This window comes from Halichoerus grypus, chromosome 4 (genome assembly GCF_964656455.1).
Source record: "Halichoerus grypus chromosome 4, mHalGry1.hap1.1, whole genome shotgun sequence".
Lineage (NCBI taxonomy): Eukaryota > Metazoa > Chordata > Mammalia > Carnivora > Phocidae > Halichoerus > Halichoerus grypus.
Window position 1 is genome coordinate 175,407,321 of NC_135715.1, and position 22,255 is coordinate 175,429,575.

Here is a 22,255-nt window from a genome sequence, read left to right on the forward strand (position 1 = left end):
GCGGATCTGGCGGTGTCTCCTCTCCTGGGGTCAAATTCGAAAGACTTCTGTTGAAAAGGACTACTTAGAAACTTCTTTAATAAAGATTTGATTTTAGAGGAGCGAATTAAGGCATGGACAAAGAAAGAGTCCATTCGGTGAGGTGGTATCAAGGCCCAGAGAAGGAGAGAATCCTGGAATCCCAGAACGTAGTCTTTCACGGTGGTGGTGGTAGTAGAGGTGGTGGTAGTGGCGGTGGGGGAATGTGTGTTAATCTCAGGACTACATCTCCCAGAATTCCGCTCTCTGGGTCTCACGCGCTCCGAAGCGCCTGCGCATGCGCGAGACAGGTGACGGCCTGCCTTCCCAGGCCCCACAACCCCCGAGATTCCGCTTGCCTGCCTCCCGCCCGCCTGCTGAGCTCGCCCCTTCCAGGCCCTCGGTCTGTCCGCTGGGGGCGCGCGCAGTGCCTGGCAGGCGGCCTCAGCGCCGGCGGCTGGGAGCGCGGGTCGCGTGGCGGTGCGTGGTTGCTAGGGGCGTCTCAGGCCGCCCGCTTGCCCAGCAGGCCGAGGGAGGAAGCAGCGCGGAGCCGGCGCCGAGCCGGGGCGAAGTTGGGTCCGCTAGGTGAGTGTGACGGTGAAGCCGGGGGAACGACCCTCCGCCCGCCGACTCTCCCGCCCCTCCCTCTGCCCGGGTCCTTTCGCGCGGCTCCCCAGCCCTCCGGCGGCTCCCGCCCCTGCCCCGCTTCCTGCCCGCCACCTCGCCATCTCCAGGGAGGCGAGGGGACTGCGGCCTTCCACCGGGTCAGGTCTTCGCGCGTCCTCGGGACCCTTCTCCCCTTCCGCCACGCCCCGTGAACTTAGCCCTGCCTCTGGGTGCCTGAACCCTGCAGCATCCCCTCACCCTGGGCCTCCGTGCCTCCTCTTTCCCGCCGCGCTGCGGTTTAAATTGTCCTCGCCTGGGTGTGAGCCCAGGCTCCTCTCAATTCGTAGCTGAATTGAACATGAATACCCACTTTTTTCTTTCTCCATCTTCAGTAGCTGTAGGGAAATACTTTCCTAAACTGTAGAGTTTCAAACAGAATTTGAGATCTTGTAAATTTAACTCTTCATTTATGCACCCTTTATGTAATCATTCATTCAACAACTTTTTACAAACATCGGCATATATTTAGTGAAGCCAGGGCACTATGGAAGGCGCTGGGGTGATAACAGTGGTGAACAAGGCAGGCATGTCTTCACGGAGCTTATAGTCTAGGGGGGATTTTAATCAAGTAAACAAGTATTTGCCATACTGTGTGGTGTGTGCTCTGATAAAACATTAGAAAGATAGTTAACCCAGACTTGCTTGTAAAAGTATATTATCCCCATTCCCTGGTCTTCACATTCTCATTCTGGATCTAGGAAATGTTTTAATCATTCTTTAGGGAGTCATCCTTGCTCTCTCAGATAGTCCAGCTCACATCTTCCTCAACTTCATCACCTGTTGATTTAGCCAATCAGCAAGTAGCTGGGGGACTTTTTGGGACAGTGTTCTGTCCATCCTTCATTTCTTGCAGTAAATACTGGGACACGGAATGAGACCTACCCCCTTGACGCTGAGAAAGTTACTAGCTGCTTATTGGTTGGGCTGAATGGAACCTTGAAAAATTATCAAGTGCCTTCTGGGAATAAAGAAGTTGAGAGCACACTCCAGATACAAAGTAGCTTTAGAAAATATACAGCAAGGCCTAAAAAGAGAATTGGAAACAGTTTGACAGACCTGAGCTGGGTTTGGAGGTAGCCATCCAATGACAAATCGGAAGAGGAAAATTAATAGAGGTTAGATCACAAAGGGCCATAGCTGTTTTGTTAAAGAGAACAGTATCCTCAAGGTTTTCAAGCAGGGTGGTTGGGGCCCAGGACTTCCAAGGAATACACCTGCACATATAGCTTTAGAAGAATCAGTTTCCAGATCCTCAGCTTCCAAATGAACTCTTCTGAAACTGACCTTACAAGAAAAGGTGGGGGCGGCAGGATGTTATATCCCTCACACTTCCCAAATTATAATGTTGTCCCAAGTGTAAAAATGTCAGGTTGTGGGGTGCCTGGGTGGCTCAGTCGGTTAAGCATCTGCCTTCAGCTCAGGTCATGATCCCAGGTCTGGCTCCCTGCTCAGTGGAGAGCCCACTTCTCCCTCTCCCTCTGTCTGCAGCTCCCCTGCTTGTGCTCTCTCTCTCTTTCTGTCAAATAGATAAATAAAATCTTTAAAAAAAAAAAAAAAGTCAGGTTGCCAAGTGTAGTATTAGGAAATACTGATTTCAGGAAGGCCTCCTTTGATGATTAAATTACTTTGAAAACTCAGAAGTCTTCCTGTCTTCCCCTAATACACATTGCTGTTAGGGTGAGGCTTGATTCTTATTGTGATATTCTGAATACAGAAGAACTCAACAGTTAAATGTGGCTAGAATGTTTTTTGGGACCATGGGTTTTTCAAGCTATAGGATAAAACTTGCATAAAAACTTTTAAAGAGATTTCTTTTAATTTAGGTGTGCATTTTTCAATAAGATAGTTAAAAATTATTTTATTAAATCATGAAATGCTTATTTGAATTACAGTTAATCCTTAACTTAGTTCTTTTTATAAAATGTTTAGTAGATTCTACCACCTTTTTAACAAAAGAATAAGCATGTTTAAACTTGTGATGAAAATCTTAGAATTAAACTTTAATGTGCAAGGAATACATGATTTAAATTCTTTTGGGGATACATGAGTTAAACCATTTGAAGAGTGTGTTGCAGGAAAACCATGGAAAGATAATTAGCGGGAAGATAACATTAGATTTGTGTTTGAGGTTACTGTAGCATTAGAGTGTGGGTTGAATAGGGAGGATTTTAGACTGGAGGCAGGGAGCCAGTGAGAAAATTTGAGACCAGGCTAGAGATGCTGAGGGCTCTATGTTGGCTGCAGTGGGAATGGAGAGGGTTTAGAGAGACGTTAAAGATGATAGAGTGGACGAGGCCTGGTGGCAAAATAGATATACAGAGAGTGGGACAAAGAACAATCTGGAATGATCCTAAGTTCCGACTTTAGTGACCAGGTGGGTGGTGATGCAGGAGAAACTATTAGGAGGAAGAGGAGCTTTGAGGAGAAAGATAAAGGGGTTCACTTTGGACATGACGAGTTGAGTTCCCTACAGCACATCCAGGTAGAGAGGCCCAGGAGGTCGTTCTGTAGGTCTGGAGTTCATGACAGAGGTTTGGGTGATGATAAAAAGTTGAGAATGGAGGAGGTGGTCGCAGTCATGGGATGGAAGAGATTGCTCTAGGAGAGTTTATTGAATATTGACTGTGTGCCAGGCAGAGTGAGAAGACTGAACTCCTAGGAACACCAACATTGAGAGAGTGGGCAGAGGAAAAGGGATGAAAGAGAATTTATAACCAAATACAAAAATGAGTGTGTAAATGAAAAGTCAATTGCTAAACAGCTGTATCTGGATGAAGCCTTAACTTCAGGATCTGATACTCATGATCTGGAGTTGAGTTTAGCTTCCCCACAAGATTCCTTTGTGACCTTGAATTGTCTGATTATAGGCTCCCTGGATTCCAGCATGGCATCAGATGCTTTGATCTGTCAGTGAAATGCAGAGAAAAATTTTCTTAAGTGCCCTGAACTTCTTACCCTTTCCTCTGGCAGAACTGGAAAACCAGACTGGGTATTTGGGAATAAATATGGAGAGTGCTAATTTCTCTTAGGCCCTGAAATACAGAGAAATTTGTCTTTAGGAGCCCTCATGGATATTCTGGACAGGCAATGGTATTTTAGACCAGAGGTGCTCAGACTTACTGCTTTTAGGACTCTTTTAAGCACTTCAAAACCTCTTCCGGATCGTCAATATATTTTTTAATATGGGATATATAATCTGGATATTTGCCATATTAGAAATTGAAATATTAATTCATTTATTTCTTCTTTTTTTTTTTTTTTTTTTACTATGTTCAGTTAGCCACTGTATGGTACATCATTAGTTTTTGATGTAGTGTTCGAAGATTCATTAGTTGCGTATAACACCCAGTGCTCATCACAACACGTGCCCTCCTTAGTACCCATCACCTGGCTACCCCATCCCCCCACCCTATTAATTCATTTAGAAGTAATAAATACAAGTTAACATAGGTAGAATTTTTATTTTATTTTAATTTTTTAAAAGATTTTATTTCTTTGAATGAGAGCTTGAGAGCAGCTCTCATGACCCGGAGATCATGACCTGAACCGAAATCATGAGTCAGACACCCGACTGACTGAGCCACCCAGGTGCCCCATAAGCAGAAGTTTTTAAATGAAAAATGATACTGTTTCAAAAAGATCAGTGAGAACAGTAGATTTGTTTTTGCAAATCTCTTTAATGTCTGGCTTAATAGAAGATAGCTGGATTTTCATATCTCTTTCTGTGTTCAGTCAGTTGTGATGTGTTGTTCTGGTTGAATTATTAAGAAAATCCAGCTCGGGTCGCCTGGGTGGCTCAGTTGGTTAAGTGTCTGCCTTCAGCTCAGGTCATGATCCCAGGGTCCTGGGGTTGAGCCCTGCCTGGGGCTCCCTGAACCTGCTTCTGTCTTTCCTTCTGCCCCTCCCCGCCACTCATGCTCTCACTGTCTCTCTCTTTCAAGTGAATAAATGAAATCTCTAATAATAAAAAAGAAAAGAAAAGAAAATCCAGCTTCACAGACATTTAGTTGGTAGTTGTGGGTATTCTTTGGTATTACACAAAAATTAACAAGGGATGGTTTTATGAAGATTATTGCAATGTGGAATCTGAAATTAACTTTTCATACTTTGTTACATTAAAATCCATCGGTCTGTGTCTCATTTTGACTGGGTCTTTTTTTTCTTTTTCTTCCTGTTTGTTTTTGACAGGGCCTTTTACCCAGACATGATTCTGTAACATTGTGATAGGTATCTGGAAAACAGCTCTTCCAAATGTTGCCACATTTTATTAACAATATCCAAAAAAAAAAAAAAAATCATTCATATTATCACCACACTTTCATTAGAAAAATCCTTAACTTTTGGGAAGCTGTCAAGTTTATGGTGGCAGATACAGTTTTGTCAGAATTCTAATTTTTCTCTTGGAAGCTGAAATTTTATCATTGGCAACAAATACTGTCAGTTATTTTTCTTGAATTGACAGACTCACTTTGTTTTGTTTTCTAGAAAATGTTTGCCAGATGCCAAAGTCTGAATAACCCATCACTTTCGTGTCATTTATTCTCTCAAGTGAACATGGTGTTCCACAGAAAAATTTTGGAAATTCAAACACACAGTGCTTTCCTTAGAGACGGCCATCACCTTGTGTACGCCACAGAAGTGTTTTACACGCGCTCCTTGTTTGGTCACACAGAGCATTAAAAAGATGCACTCCAGAATTGAGATGTAAGATGATTTTTATTGTGTCACCAAGGATGTTCTTGGGTAAACCTGGCATTCTTTGACTGTGTGGTGAGGAAGTGTGTGGTGGTCAAGGATCCAACTCGGTGTGCCGTTGTCTCAGTTCTTGCTCAGGCATCAACAGTCTGACCTGCCATTGCTTTTGTACCATCATGGAGAGACCAGCACAATTAAAAAAGCAGATCACACCTTAGTTTTGTTAGGAAGCTTGTTTCCCCAGCAGAACTTGTGTACTGTACCCTGAGGACCACTGTCCCCTCTCAGGAGGAGGAAGGAGGTTCCTTTCTGAAGGTGATAAAAGCCAAGGCTCTAGGAGAGCTAGTCACCTAATTATGTTAAGCCTTCAACAGTTGTCACTTTTCAGTAATTTGTAGATTGGCCCCCCTCAGTTCTAGGTGCCGTAAGCTATATTTTTCTCTCAGCTTGGCCACCTCCTTTTGCATTGCTGAACTGTGTTCTACAAAAGCCATCTATCTTAACTTGTGGGACTGACCCTCCCGTCTCATAGGGCTGGGGTATTGACCTTCCTTTCTCAATAGGCCTTCAAGAAGTTCATTGCCCCTCCAACTTTTTTTAGGGAGACATAGCTAGGGATTTACCTCATAAGAGAAAATGAAGATGATTCCTACGATCCTCCCCATTCTTTTTGGTTCCAGGTAAGTCAGTTACGTCATCTAAAATAACTACTGAGCAATTAATCTCATTAGAGATCCTTCTAATTGTAGACTCTGAACCATTTCTGATGTCCTGAGTTCCCCTGGTGACCGAGGGAAGCACCTAGGTGGAGGAGGGAAAGGAAACTGCCGGTCCCAAGAGCCACACACACACTCTTGTAATACAGAAGAGTGATTTAATCAGTGGGCAATGAATAACTGCTTTCTGTAGAAATAGATACCTTGTCCAGGTTGGTCTGGACCTGGCCTCTAGAGACTTGGTGGTTTGAAACAACAACCATAGATTTTTCTAGCATAGACTGCTCTTCATTCACTCTCGACTAAGGAGGAAACTTGAGGCAAAATTACATCTCAGAGAGTGGAAGGCGGAATGAGATAGGCAGATTCCGAGTGCTGGATAAAGATGACAAAGCAGGTTGGTGTGATTCCTGAGGCTGGTTGCAGAGGCTGTAGGCAGGGACGGCCGTCAGGCTTCTACTGCAAGAGTCCTGCACTTGGTCAGGTGGGTGCTCGGAGGGCTAGGGACTGGGCTGAGCCAGGCATGTAAATAGAAAGGAAGGGATGTTTGAGGCCATTTTATCTTTAGACTGCTCTGCGGTTCTTTAACCTCCTTTCTTATCCTTTAGTCAGTTTTTTTTTTGGTTTTATTTTTAACAGCTTTGTGGAGGTATAACTGATATGGGACATATCCATCATCCCAAGTCAATTGTTTTTGAAACTTTGTTCTAGGGACCGAGTGCCCCACGAAGTTTTTTGGGGAGGAGACATGGCCACCACGGCTGAGGAGGAGGACAAACTAGGGCAGTGATCTTCCAACAGATTAGCTTTGCACCTGTCTGTTATAGGGGCAGAGGGATTCCCTAGGAAAACCATCTGTGCAGCTTAGGAGGCATATCCATGTGAAAAGAGAACAGTGGTGAGAGTAGCCTTTGTAAAGTATCGAGTTAGAGGGATAGATATGCAAGAGATATTCATGGAGAGAGTGGGGCTTGAGCTGTGCCTGGAAAAGGTAAATAAAATATAAGGATTCAGAAGGAAGAGGCTTAGTGGAGTAAAGGCCTGCAGACAGGTTTGAAAGGTTTATTCTGGGAGTTTAGTGTTAAGACCAGCACAGTTCATAGGGCAGAGTTCAAGGTGGAAGGAGATGGAAATAAGCCTTTCAACCCAAACTAAGAAACCTGTATTTTATTTGCTGACTCATGTGAGAATCATCTGGAATGTCTGTTAAAAATGCAGATTCCCAACCCTACCCCCCTGACCCACTGAATCCACTTTGAAGATGGGGCTTGGGAATCTGCATCCCATGTGTGTTCTGTTTTTTTTTTTTATTATTATTATTTTTTATTTCAAGTAGGCTCCACACCCAACATGGGGCTTGAACTCACAACCCTGAGATCAAGAGTTGCACATTCTACTGACTGAGCCAGCCAGGCGCCCTGTACCCCATGTTATTCTGATGTAGGTGATTGGTGGGCTACTGTGATATTTAGTGAGGACTCCTAGGAAATTTTTGAAAGGGGACTAACCCGATAAAGTAAAATCAAGCAAAGTTAATCTGGAGGCTGCCTGCAGGGTGGACTTTGGAAGGGGGGGACCCTGGAAACACAGACCTCAGTCTGGATGTTATTGCAATGGTCCAGCTCTACGGAGGGAGTGGGGGAATAAATGGAGGAGGCATGCTAGCAAGGAAGAATCTCTCTTAAGTTTTACAACTGGCATGGCTTTGGAGAATAAGGGAAAGGAAGAAGTCACAAGTGGCTTACGTGTTCCTCTCAGGTGACTGAGAGAAAGAAGGTTTCACTGAAAGAAACTGAAGGTCAAGAGTGCAGAGCTGGTGTGACAAGCTTGAAGTGGTTGGATATGCACGTGGAAAAGGTGACACAGAGGGTTGGTGACGAGGACATGAAGCTGGAGAGAGGTCAGATCTGAAGAGTGGAGCTTCTGCAGATAATGGTTAAAATAGCGAGAGCAGATTGGTTGGACATGGGAGGGAGGATAAAACAGGAGCCATGGAGGACTTTGGAGGGGGACTCTTGGGGAGGAGGAGGCACCCCCGAAGGAGCTGGGTTTGGCTGTGGCCAAGTTCCTGCACTGAGTAAAGGAGCGACAAGGAGATGGTGGTAGGAGAGGAGCACCTGTTTAATCTGAAGAGGGCCTGCTGTGGCTATGCTGGGTTTCACTGTTGTAGATGCATGTATGTATTCAGCAAATATTTAATGGGCCCTGATTACATTTCCAGGGCTGGGCACAGACTGTGTAAACAAGGCCCCAGTTCTCAAAGAGTTTTCATTCTGGAAGAGAAGATAGACACATAACAAAGGAATGCATAAATAATTGAAGTTTCTATTTTAAAAATAATGAACAGGGTTTTTGACTAGGTCATTCATTTATATAGCCAGAAGTTAAAATGATAGAAAAGGTATACACAGGTCTAATACCCCATGGTCACCTTTATAAAAAATCAGTTCCTATTTATTCTTCCACCGTTTCTTTAGGCAGTTATAAGGAAATATTAACATACAGTAATTTCAGCTAGTGGAAGAATGAAACAGATTAGAATAAGGTAATGTGATAGGGAATGATCAGGGGTGGTGCAGTATTAGTGTGGACAGGCTCTTTGGGGTGGTGATGTTTGCTGAATGCTGAGTGAGGGAACTGAGCTGGCCATTCAGAGATCTGAGTGTTTCAGAGGGAACAACAAAGCCCCTGGGAACACAGGTGGGAACACGCTTGCTGAGGAGGAAGAGTGACTTGCAGAAGGTCAGAGAGATAGGAGTCAGATCATGTGGCCTTGGAGCTACCAGATAGCTTTAAGCTACATTTTAAAAAGAGCACCTCGACCACAGTCTGGAGAATTGATTATAAAGAAGGAGGGGGAAACCAGCAGGTGAGAGGTGATAGTGGTGTGGACTAAGGGAATAATGGTGGAAACAGAGAATAGATGGCTCCAGACATATATTTGAAGCTGGAAAGACTTGTTGATGGATTGAGTGAGTAGGAGTGAAGATCTGAGGTAGGGGTGAAATCATTACCCAGGGCATGTTGGGAGTTTTGGGGTTGCATGGACACCTGTCCCAGGGACTTAGCCCCTTCTGCCTCTGTGTGTGTGTGTGTGTGTGTGTGTGTGTGTGTGTGTGTGTACAATTTTTTTTTCTAAAGTCTTTTTGTGCAGTTGCAGCTTATTTACTGCTCCTGACTCTACAAGGTTAATTGGCTCTAAAAGTGAATTAAGTGAGGGATATGATTGATGCATTCTTATCTCAGCCTTGCTCCCATGCTCCTTAGCATGACTTTATTAAAATCTGACATTCTCATCTAATTTCAAGGAGATTAAGAGAAAGCATGTTCCCTTCTTCAATAGCAGGGGTCATAGAAAACCTTGAGTTTCCCATTTTGTCTCTGTGATCCCTTGAGTCTAGCCAGTCCTTATCTCAGCCTCTAGGTTTCTGTTTCCCAGATGGTGCTGGCAGTAACTGCTTTCTAGGTTGAAGTCAAGACAAAGACTTGTGTTTTGTTAGGCAGTGAGATTTTCACGTAGAATCAGGTTTAAACGGCATTTCTCCCCTAAAAATTGGAGACATCCCCCGACATTGTGTGTTGATGGGCCCCAGAGAAAGTGCTCTTGGACATCATCTGCCAGGCTCTGGTGTTTGCCTTCCTCCTCGAACTCCCCTTAAACCAGAGTTTGCAAATTCACTGGCAGATTAGAGCGGAGTAAGCTGGGTGGCTAGTTCATATTAAGGTGGCTACACTGAGAAGAATTATGTACTGGGGAAAGGCGTGTGACTTCAGTTCTTGTACCTTAGTGATGACAGGCAGGTCCCCAGTCAAGTCTGCTTTTAGGTATGGAGCAAGGAGTGAGTCTTACTTCATTGGCTGGAATCATTCCCTGGTAAAATCCATTCCTGCCAGTCTTTTTTCAAAGAATTGAAGGTGATTGTACGCTGCCTGCCTCCTGGTCTGAGAAAAACCAAGCTTCCCTTTAAAAATAGTAATAACCTTTTTTTAAAAAAAACTTTTTCATTTTGAAATGATTTCAGACTTGCAAAAAAGCTGCAAAAATAGTACAAAGAATTCCTATTTCCATTTTACCCACATTTATCAAATGTTAATATTTTACCACACTTGCTTTAGTGTTCATATGTGAACAGTGAATTGTTTTTTGAAATGTTTGCCAAGGTGCACCTGGGTGGCTCAGCCGGTTAAGCGTCTGCTTTCGGCTCAGGTCATGATCCCAGGGTCCTGGAATTGAGCCCCGCATCAGGCTCCCTGCTCAGTGGGGAGGCTGCTTCTCCCTCTCCCTCTGCCGTTCCCCCCGCTTGTGTGCTCTCTCTGTCAAATAAATAAATAAAATTAAAAAAAAAAAAAGAAATGTTTGCCAATAAGTTGCGTGAAACCCCTGTACATCTGAATATTTCCTAAAAACTTCTTAATGTTTCCTAAAACAAAGATATTCTCTTAAACTGACACAGTATGCTGATCAAAATCAGGAAATTAACGTTGATATAATACCATATACTATAATGTTATTATCATATCTACCTTATTCAGATGTTGTCAATTATCTTGTCACTGTCCTTTGTTTTAGGAGCACACATTGCATTTGGTTGTCTTGTCTTTTGTCTCCTGTAAGTGGAATAGTTCCTCAGCCTTTGTCTTTCATGAGCTTGACACAGTTGAAGAGTACAGACCAGTTATTCTGTAGAATGACCTTCAATTTGGTCTTGTCTGATATTTCCCTTTGAATTCAGGTGGTGCATTTAGGTCAGGAAATCACAGATGCGGTGATGTGTGTGTAATGCCAATTTGTGCTCTTACTGATGATAGGAACTTTGATCACTTGATTATGGTCGTGTCTGCCTGGTTTCTCCACTGTGTTTGTTTTTTTTCTTTCAAGATGTATTTATTTATTTGAGAGAGAGAGTGCACATGGCAGGGAGTGGGGAGAGGGAGAGAGAAACTCTAAGCAGACTCTACACTGAGCTTGGAGCTGATGTGGGGCTTGATCTCAGGACCCTGAGATCACAATCTGAAGCAAAACCAAGAGTCGGAGGCTCAACCGACTGCGCCACCCAGGTACCCCAAGTTATGTTTTTTTTTCTTTCATAATTAATAAATATCTTGTGGAGAGATGTTTTGAGACAATATAATTATTCCATTTCCCAGTAATCTCTCACCCACCAGTTTTAGGATCCACTGATGAGTTTTGCCTGAAGCAGTTACTACCATGGTGGTTGCCAGTGGTAAGTTTCTATTCTTATCAGTTGGAATTCTGTTGTAAGGGGCATTGTTCCTTCTCCCCAATTTATTCATTCATTCTTTTATTTATTTATATCACTATGGATTCATGGATTCTTGTTTATGTAGTCTGATACTCATTTATTTTGCTGCTCAGGTTGTCCCAGATTTGGTTAGAGGGAACCTCTTTAAGCTGGCTCCTCTGTCCTTTTTTTTCCCTTCCACCTCTAACGGCTTTATTGAGGTATAATTTACATACCATACAATTGATTCATTCACTATAAAGTAGAGGTTGATCACTTGTAGTAAGTTTGTACATTTGTGCAACCATCGCCACCATCTGGTTTTATTTTTTATTTTATTTTTTAAAGATTTTACTTATTTATTTGAGAGAGAGAGAGCGAGAGCACACAGAGGGAGAGTGACAGGGAGAGGCAGACTCCCTGCTGAGCAGAGAGCCCGATGCAGGGGCTCCAACCCAAGACCCTGAGACCTGAGCCGAAGGCAGACACTTAACCAACTGAGCCACCCAGGTGCCCCCACCATCTGGTTTTAGGACACTTTCATCACCCCATAAAGTTCCCTCATTCCCAGTTATAGTCATTCCTTGCTCCTACCCTCAGCCTCAGGCAACCACTGATCTACTTTCTATCTCTATAATTTTGTCTTTTTTAGAAATTTTATAAAAATGGAATCCTACAATATATAGTCTTTTGTGTCTGGCTTCTTTTTCTTAGCAGAATGTTTCTGAGGTTAATCCAGGTTGTTGCCTTTTATTGCTGAGTAGCATTCCATTTTGTTTATTACTATACCAGTTGATGGACATTTGGATTATTTCTAGTTTTTGCCTATCAAGAAAAATGCTGCTATGAATGTTTGTGTGTAAGTGTTTGGACATAATGCTTTAATTTCTCTTTGGTAGATACTTGGGAGTGGAATTGGTGGGTCATTATATGTTACAGTTTTTATGAAACTGACAATCTGTGTTCAGAGTGGCTGTATCATTGTATATTCCCATCAGCAATGTAGGAAAGTTCTAATTTCTCCATATTCTGGTGAACACTATTATCAATCCATTTGATTATAGCCATTCTAGTGGGTGTGTAGTAGTATCTTACTGTGGTTTTAATTGTCATTTTCCTAATGACTAAAGATATTGATCATCTTTTCATGTGCTTATTAGTCACTTATACATCTTCTTTAGTGAAATGTTTATTCAGATATTTTACCTATCTTTAAAATTGCCTATTTAAAAAAAAAATTTAATTGGGTTGGTTTTCATCTTCTTGAATTCTGAGAGTTCTTAGCATATTCTGGATACAGGTCCTTTATAATTGCAAATATTTTCTCCCAGTTTGTAAATTTTTCTTTTCATTCTCTCAATAGTGTTTTTCTAAATTCTTCATTGATATAATCCCTAGTTAACAGCTGGACTGTTATATTTTCTCTTAAAATTTTTCAATTGCCCAAAGTCATAAACATTTTCTCCTATGTTTTCTGCCAGAAGTTTTATAGTTTTAGTTCTTACATTTAGGTCTCTGATCCAGTTTGAGTTAATTTATGGTGTAAGGTAAGAGTCTGAGTTCATTTTTTTGTACATGGATATCTACTTCTTCCAACATCATTTGTTAAAGGTTATCCTTTTCCTCATTAAGTTGCATAGGCAACTTTATTGAGAATTGACCATAAATATAAGGATTTATTTCTAGACTCTATTTGGTTCCATTGATCTGTATGTCTGTTCTTATGCCAATACCACATTATCTTGATAACTGTAACTTTATACAAAGTTTTGAAATCAGGTAGTATAAGTTCAATTTTGTTCATTTTTTTTTTTTTCAAAATTGTTTTTGGCTGTTCTAGGTCTTTTCCATTAACATATAAATTTTATGATCAGCTTGTCAATTTCTCCAGAAAAGCCTGCTGAGATTTTGATAGGAATTGCATTTACTCCATAGATCAGTTTGGGAAGAATTGCCATCTTAACAATATTGAGTCTTTCAATTCATGAACATGTTATATCCCTCCATTTATTTAACTTTTTAATTTCTCTTGGGAGTGTTTTGTAGTTTTCAGTGTACTTCTTTTATTTGATTTTTTACTTGTTAGTATATAGAAATAAATTAGTTTTTGTATATTGATCTTGTATCCTATAATCTTACTAAACTTGCTTACTTTAGTAGGTTTTTTGTAGATTTCTTAGGATTTTTGTATGTACCAGATGATGGTTCTGGCAAGTAAGTATAGTTTCACTTCTTCCTTTATAATCTACATGCATTTAATTTCTTTTTCTTGCCTTATTGCACTGGCTAGAATTTCCGGTGCAATGTTCAACAGAAATGAGGAGAGTAGACATCCTTGCCTTGTTCTCAGTCTTAGAGGGAAAACGTCTAGGGTTTAACTGTTAACTGTGATGTGAGCTATTTCTGTGATCTTATGATACGTCTCTATCACAATTTGAGAATTTCCTTAGTTTTTGCAGCATAAGAGACACTTGGGCTCATCTGATGCTTTCCCTGCCCCAACTGTTCTCCAAGGAGCTCTAGTTTCTTGGTTTCTTTTATTGACAAATGGTACGTAGTGATCAGGGTCTAAGCACTAGGTGAGTAACAATCACTTTTTAACTCTTCTCCCAGTGTTTTCAGAAATCCCAACCATCTAGTTATATAAAAAATGTAAGAGCCAGAAGCAAGGGTTTTCTCTGGGTATATCCCAAAGCACTTTTCGATTGTTTTTTAGTGCCAACTCAGACCTGCCACTGAAGAACCCAGTTACTGGTAATATAATAAATTTCACAGATGTTTCCAGATGACAAGACTACTATGTCTTTTTATAAAAGAACATTATTTGTACTAGCTGAAATTTTGCAGTGGAATACTCTTTGCCTTCGCCAAGTGTGTCCCCCTCCCCACCCCTCTTCACGGAAGTTTGAGAAGAGGGCTGAGTGGAGAGAGATCATTTGGTGCCAGTCATAATGAGCATGATAACTGCCATCCCTTGAATGTTTAGTGTGGACCATGCACTGTGGTTTATGTGAATTTATGTGAATTTTTCCCAAGAACCCGTTCCTCAGCTGCTCTGCCCTAAACTAACCTTTCTTTTCAGCTGGGCATTTTCCTGTTTGGACCTTGATTGAGGAACTTAACCAGAAACAGGCTTGTTTGCTTCTAAACTTGAACTCTGCAGGCAATAGAATAGTGTTTGTATCCCCTGTTCACCCCTTAAGTCCTCCTATTCCCCAGGGATAATGTGTAGGAGCAATAAAGATATAAGATTAATAGCTCTGTGAAATGTGTTAGATTGTTCAAAATACTTTTTTCCAGATGAGGTCAGTGTGTTGGCTCCTTAAAGTAAGTTCCTCACAAGCTGTCGATTGGAGGGTCAACTGATGGTGGATCCTTTAGGCTTAGTCAGAGAGAATAAGTATGAATGCCTTTGCTTATTTTTAAGTAGTGGATATATATGGCTAAAAAAGTGTATGTAAGGGCGCCTGGGTGGCTCAGTCGTTAAGCGTCTGCCTTCGGCTCAGGTCATGATCCCAGGGTCCTGGGATCGAGTCCCACATCGGGCTCCCTGCTCGGCGGGAAGCCTGCTTCTCCCTCTCCCACTCCCCCTGCTTGTGTTCCTGCTCTCGCTATCTCTCTCTCTGTCAAATAAATAAATAAAATCTTTAAAAAAAAATAAATAAATAAAAAAGTGTATGTAAATTGAATGAAAGTAATGGGATTTGTGAATCCTTTAATTTATATAATCACCAATTACTCTAAGTTTAGGTTTGCTTCAGTTGGGTGTTTTTATTCTTTTATTTTTATTTTTTATTTTTTTTAAAGATTTTATTTATTTATTTGACAGAGAGCATGCAAGCACAAGTAGGCAGAGAGGCAGGCAGAGGGAGAGAGAGAAGTAGACTCCTTGTTGAGCAGGGAGCCCGATGCGGGACTCGATCCCAGGACCCCGGGATCATGACCTGAGCTGAAGGCAGATGCTTAACGACTGAGCCACCCAGGGGCCGCTTAGTTGGCGCTAAGACAAGGCTTCCATTAGTAGCCTCTGTGAGGCCTCCTACATATATACATACCTTTCCTTCTTGTTCTCTTGCCTTTGATGTCTCATCCTAAAATATTGCCTGGGAGATGGGCAGCCCGTCTCTGAGATTCTGTAGGCACACACACAGACACACCAAGTTTGTGTCATCTCAGTGCACTTAGACATTTGAGGGAGATGGGGAGAAGGATCTTCCAGACATTGTGTCAGGAGCCCAGGGTATACCACAGGGGACAGGTTTTATGACCTCAGGGAAAAACGACCTTCTGGGTGTAAGCTGTCTGTGGGGTCTGGCTGCCAGACCTGATTTGGCAATCTAGACTTTGACTTTATGGCCAGAAACCACTACTCTCAGTGTGCTGTATTTTGCAACTATTTTCTCATTTCCTCTACTTACATTTTAGACCACCTAGGCCTTTTTAAAGTTTGTCACTCCTCATTCCTGTAGGGAGATGGGGTCATTCCGTGGCACTTGAGTGGTAGTGCTATTAAGGGCCACATCTGGGAAAAGGCGGCCTGTGGCAGCAGTCAGAGGTTCCTGGGACCCAGGTTGCCTGAATTTTCTAGCTAGGTCCCTGCTTCCCCTTCACATGGAGTTGTGATTTCATCAAGAATCTCTGTAAGGAGAAGGAAGAAGGTTGCTTTTAGTGACCATTTCCTTCTCTAAACCAGACACTACTTCTGAGGCAGAAACTGTGGTACCAGGGCAGAACGTTTGTATGTGGTACTGCTCTGAGTGCAACTGTTTACTTCATGTTCTCGAATCTGCTCTGTGTAGATTATCTGACATGACAGACTTGTTTTGCTCGGTAGTTCCCGACAGTCATCTTAGCCAACCCTGGCCGTCTTTTACTAGCAATGGAGCTCTTTCCCAGAAAGAGACTTTTACAGAACCGTCTCATCATCTGCTTAGCCCCTGTGTCCAGATAATGCTTCCTTAGGGAGACAGGTGGCTCTATTCTAAGCTGCTGTCCTACACATCATGGGGACTATGGAGGGAACAAGGAGTGGGGAACAGCCATTGCAAAGACATACGAGATCTGGAATCCTGTTAGTCAGAGAGAGGAGAATCCACTTGACTCTGGTGCTTGCCCAGCTGGCCCGCTTCACACTCTGCCTGGGAGCTGGCCACCCGCAGCCTCTGAAGAGGGTGGGAGTGTATTCTTTGCTTTCCTCTTCCTCATTTGGATTAGAAGTCAAGCTAGCCAGATGCCAGGCCACTCGCATTCAGTATTCCTGGCCTGGATTCATGTGATGCAATGCAGAGAGGCAGACACTGCATGGTGGGAGGGTTCTTTTCACCCAGCCCTGGGGTAGTGTGCAGTGGGCATCCATGGCTACGGGGGAAAGTGAGATTGGCCGTGGTGCTGATGAGAACGCATGCTCTTACAAGCTGCAACCCCGACGGGGCTCAGTATAAACTGGGAGAGTGTTTCCAACCTGGGTTTTGTCTTGTCCCTGAAGCTTAAGGATAACTGAGGGGACAGGGACTAAGCGTGTGTTTCATTCCTATTTAAGAGGCATGTGGAGTCAGACAAACTCGAGTTTTAATCTCGGCACCACTCATTATTGGTTGTTTAATTATACAAGAGTTACTTAGCTTTTCTGATTCTCAGATTCATCGTCAGTAAATTGAGCGTAAGGTTTTTGTGAGGATTCAATAAGACCGCAGAGGCGAAGTGCCTAGCACGGTACCTGGCATTTGTTAGGTGCCCAAATTAGTATTCACCACTGCTAGTGTGTTTCCCCTTCACTTACTGAACTTTTGCAGTTTATTCATCCCACGGAATATTGAGCACTTACTGTGTTCCAGATGCTGCTGGGGACATGAGCTAGCAGAAAACCAGCGTGTGGCTCCTGGTCAGATGAGTGGTGCATTATTACAGTTCGGTGTGGTAGAAGCGGTGATGGTGGCCTGCACGCGGATGAGGCATCCTGTTCAAAGAGGAGAGTCCGGGAAGGCTACCTGGAGAAGGGGGTGTTCAAGCTGATGACTTTTAAGTCTGGTGAAAGAGAAGGAAAGGACTCCGGGGAGGAGCACTTGTAAAGGCATGAAGGTCGGAGATAGCGGGATGCACGTGAGGAAGCACGAGTGGGGTATTTTTCAGGCTGCCCAGGGCAGTTTCATTTCTTTGGCTCTTTTCTCCCATCACTTTGGTGTGTCTGTTGGGTTGCACGGGGAGGGCAAGACATGGATTCCTGAAACAGGACGACATGAGTTGGGATTGTGAATCTGTTGGGTGTACACAACACACACATGTGGTCTGGTAAAGTCCCTGGCGGGCTTTGACTCTTCCCTTGTGTCTGCTTCTCTACCATAAATGCACGGAGTGTAATCAGCCCCTGCACAGGATTTCCGTGGTTTGGACTTGGTGGAGGTCCATTTTCTGTCTCTTTAATTTAAGGTTCCTGGCATCAAAATCTAGTTTTAGAACTTAGGCTGTTTTTAGCCCACTGTCATGTTGAATACTGGCAGCCATGAGTTGTGGTTTTTGTACTCTGTCCTTGAGAAAGAATCCACGTAGGTCAGCCTTTGCAGGAAAAGAAGGTGACGTCATGTGGCTTCTGCAGGCTTTCTGTTGGTAGACAACACCAACAGTTCCTATAGATGTAGAAAGGAATCATGGATCTTCCTTGGCCATTAGTCTCTTATCAGAATATGCGGTCCTCTCCGCATTGAAGTTTGTGGGGTTTTTTTGTTTGTTTGTTTTGGGTTTTTTTTTTTAGATTTTATTTATTTGAGAGAGCGCGCGTGCTCGCGCACAAGTGGGGGAGGGGCAGAGGGCGAGGGAGAAGCAGACCTCCTGCCGAGCAGGGAGCCCGATGCGGGGCTCGATCCCGGGACCCTGGGATCATGACCTGAGCCGAAGGCAGCTACTTAACCAACTGAGCCACCCAGGTGCCCCGAAGTTTGTGTTTTAAAAGTATTTTGAACAAAAAAATTCTCTGCTAATTCTTTCCCTGTAGCCACTACAAAAACACTTCCTTGGTATGGATGCCAGGATTCCATTCAGAATTATCCCAGATGAGTGACTTCTTATAGAAGGGTCTTGTTTTTCCAACCCTCTGGATGCTGTCATTTGTGAAAACTGGAGATTATTTTGTGACTTTGATTTAGAAAGTAAGTGACCATGCTTAACAGACTGTTTGGAACTCAGAATTACTGGCTGGTTTTGCCTTAGAGGAAATATCGAATGAGGGAACGTCTGAGACAGGCCCTCCCCCCTGAGGTCAGCCCAAACTGATGCCTGGGGCTTGGGGTGAAGCAAGCTCTCCTCCTTCTTCCCCTGTATTCTACTCCCTGAACTCTTCCTCTCCCACCATGGCTGCTGGAAATAAGGTCACTTTAAGTACAAATAATGTTGGTGTCCAGTTCCGTTTTGTTTCTTCTTTTTCCCATCAACACGTGTAATGGGATTTAAGTCTATTATAGCTGGCGACACGCTTGGAGACGTGAAGTCAGTGTCTCAGCTTCTGAGTGAACTCCAGAGGTCAGCAGGGGAATTCTCTGCATCTATCTCAGCTTGTCACACCTAGCCATGAAAAGCAGACCACACCAGGGGCCTCTGAGAGTTGGTCAGGGATGAGTAGATGTAAAATAGGTTTCTCAGGTAACCCCTGACCTTTCAGAATTGGTTGGTGAGGAGGAAGATATTGGCTGGTTTCTCTGCCACCCCCGGACTTGCCTTATTAGGAGAGAGAAGGAAGTCGCTCAGTGAAGTCACGGATGGTGAGACAGAGAGATGCATTTTTCTTTGGAGAGAGAGCAAAGAGCTCTGAGGGAGTGGGAACCTGTGAGTGGACTCCTTGGTGGCCCAGTCCCTGATGAAGCTGGCTCTGATTGCGTGAGGGCAGCCGGAAGACCGCTGAAAACACTGGAGGAGTCTAATGTTCTTCTCTGGGGCTCCTAAGTGACAGCCACGGCTGGTTGCCCTGTGGGGGGGACAGAGGTGGGGCTCCGTTGCTTCACTGAGGACCGCCGTAGCATGCGGTCTGTCCTCCTGGGACAGTAACATTCCCAACGGCTTCTCTTCCCTCCAGGCTGACGGACTTCGAGAATGCAGCCACCACGGCTACCGGAGGTGCGTGGCACCTGTTCCGAGTTGGGCCACGAGGCCACGCGGCCATGATGGGGGCCCCTCATGGCCTCCGCAGGAACAGAGCACTACAGTATTGGCCTCCACCAGGGAACCAGCTTCAAGCAGAGCGGCCCCTCCGGCTCGGTGCCCGCGCGGCCGCCGGAGAAGCCCTCTGAGGGCAGAGGCTGGGCGCAGGCCCATCAGCAGGTGAAGCCAATCTGGAAGCTGGAGCGGAAGCACGTGGGGACACTGTCAGCGGGGTTGGGCCCTGGCCTCTTGGGTGTCCCAGCCCAGCCAGCGTATTTCTTTTGCCCCGGCGCTTTGTGTAGCTTGGGGCGCTCGGCTGTCATCGCGGGCCGCAGCGGCTCCCGTTCCCTGCACTCCCTTCCAGACTTGTTCAGCGGCACCCTGTTGGACCGCCACGCCGGCTACGGGCACAGACCCTACCAGCAGCTGGAGTCCTTCTGCTTGCGCTCAAGCCTGCCGGAAAAGAGACCTCTCTCTCTCCCTCCAAAGAGCCTCCCTGTCAGACTCACTGCCAATAAGGCCCCTTCTTTCACGGTCTCCCCCATGGCCCAGCCCATGGCGTCCTCCACAGATCCGTACCTCTCACTGGGCGCGGCTGGGGAAAACCCTTCGGGGAAGAGCCTGGCCTCTGCCATCTCAGGGAAGATCCCGTCTCCGCTCGCCTCCCCCCACTCCTCCTACAAGCCCATGCTGAATAACAACTCCTTCATGCGGCCAAATAGCACTAAAGTGCCTTTATCGCAGGCCCCAGAGGGCCTGAATACAGTACCCTCACCCAAGGTCCATCTCGTCCCCTGGCATCATTCGGGGGGCACCGGAGACTGTGCACTCCAGCCCGTGGAGCACAAGGTGCCCAAGAGCAACGGCACTGTCCCAGGTGACGCCCCGGCCCCTAGCACCCTGTCCGCACCTCGCTCCTTCGACACTCTGACCACCAGTGTTGCCTCTTCCCAGTACAACCGCAGTAACTTAGCCGCAAGAGCAGAGCCGCATCCTTGTGGCCTGGATGGCGACTTGGTTCCTCAGGCTCTGACTAAGGAGGTTCGGTTCACCGAGGCCGTGAGGAAGTTGACTGCAAGAGGCTTTGAGAAGAAGCCAAGGCAAGGCTGCCAGTTTGAGCAGTCTTGTTTCCTGAGCCCCGGCTTGCAGTGTGATCTCCTCAACAGGACCCGGCAGTGGAGACCTCCCGTGGTAGGTCAGCAGTTCCCGCAGGAGGATGCCAGAGCAGACAGTAGGATCCCCCCTAGCGCCTCGGACACCTTGGAGTTGGACAGTACAGTGTTCTGTACCAAACGCATCAGCATTCACCTCCTTGCCTCCCATGCCAGTGCGCTCAGCCACAGCCCTGCCTGTGGGTCTGCGATGGACTCCCTACCACTTGGAGAAGACAAAACTCCCGTTCTGCCTTCTCCCCCTCAGCCGCTTGGTGTAGCCGACGTGGCCACCCGCCTCTCTTCCATCCATCTGGGCCAGCTTGGGAAGGAGGGGCCTAAGGAAGCCAGGGGACTGGACTGCCCTGCTAGGGATATCGGGTAAGTTCGAGAAAGTTTTTGATTCCTTTAGACGCAGTAGAATGTATACACCATAATTTGGTGACACTGACCCTACGTCTCTGAAGGTGGTTTTATTTTTTTGGCTGCCCTGGAATTTTGGTTTTCACTTTAGGGCAGAGGTTAGCACACCTAGACCAGCATGTGGGCCAGATCTCACCCACTGCCTGCTTTTATGAATAAAGTTTTATTGAAACGCAACCTCACCCATTCGTTTATTGCTGTCTGTGGCTACTTTCCTGTTACAGTGGTAGGGGTGAGTAGTTGCACCAAACTGAATGGCCCGCAAAACTGAAAAGATTTACTATCTAGTCCTTTAGAGAAGGAGTTTGCCGACCCTGCTTTAGGTTATAACCAGGAAGAAATAATACCAAACGTTGGGGCCTGTGACTTTTCTACTTAATTCCAAACCACATCAGGCTCTCTGTCATTCCTTGTTTCAGAGCCATTTCAGAGTTAGGGCATACACAAACCTGGCTCCTTCTCTTGTGCCTTGTTACTTCTCTGGAACCTTGGTCCACCAAGGCCTTGTTCTGAATTCCCAGAGGTCCAGGGACCTGTGAAGTCAATTACCAGACATTCATTGATGGTATTTTGTATGCAGAATTTTGCACTGAAGTGCTGTGGAGGGACTTCAGAGAAGATGGGAGACAGAGTGCCTCTCTGCACAACAGGGGCTGTGGGGTTGAGGAACTATGGCTAGACCTAAGCTCTGAGGGCAAGAAAAATGAGTTGTGAGATCCGGGCAAGAGACGGCAGGTTGGTGAGTGGGGAGGAGACAAACACTGGGAGGTGATGAAGGAATGAGAATCTAGCTGTGAGCTCTCTCTTACGGACTGGGCTGGGGCATGATTCTTTCTTATAGTTCACCTACAGACCCCCAGCTAGACCTGGGTGAGGCTGAAGATCTAGAAGAAGAGCTAGTAGATGGTTTGGAGGACTGCTGCAGCCATGATGAGAACGAAGAGGAAGAGGGTGAGTAAGGGACCCTCTCCCCTCCAACTGGGAAGTGGTCACCACCCGCGTGGGAAGGGGGCTGACAGTTGTATACTGGGTCCTTGACTCACTTTACCCCCTACCGTAATCATTTGCCTTGTGGGTGTAAGGGCGGTAGTGGCTTCTGGGAAATTGGTTCACTAGCCCTGCGGTCCACCAGTCTTCTTTTCTCTGCACTGCTGCCAAGCTCACGGAAGGCAGTGCAAGGCGGCAGGGGGGCGCTTGTGGCTCCGCAGGAAGGCTG

At 45.1% G+C, this 22,255-nt stretch overlaps 1 protein-coding gene across 2 annotated transcripts in view; it reads left to right on the forward strand.

Moving 5' to 3' along the window:
* Positions 1-344: 344 nt before the first annotated feature.
* Positions 345-22,255, forward strand: part of TTLL4 (tubulin tyrosine ligase like 4) — a 35,589-nt gene continuing 13,678 nt past the window's right edge. Inside the window, exons 1-3 of one of the 2 annotated variants that reach the window (XM_078071338.1) lie at positions 345-603; positions 19,401-20,997; positions 21,881-21,990. In XM_078071338.1, the coding sequence (XP_077927464.1) occupies positions 19,502-20,997; positions 21,881-21,990 (1,606 nt within the window). In that variant the 5' untranslated portion in view covers positions 345-603; positions 19,401-19,501. The remainder of the gene's footprint in view (positions 604-19,400; positions 20,998-21,880; positions 21,991-22,255) is intronic. The other variant, XM_036083063.2, reaches the window with a different exon arrangement.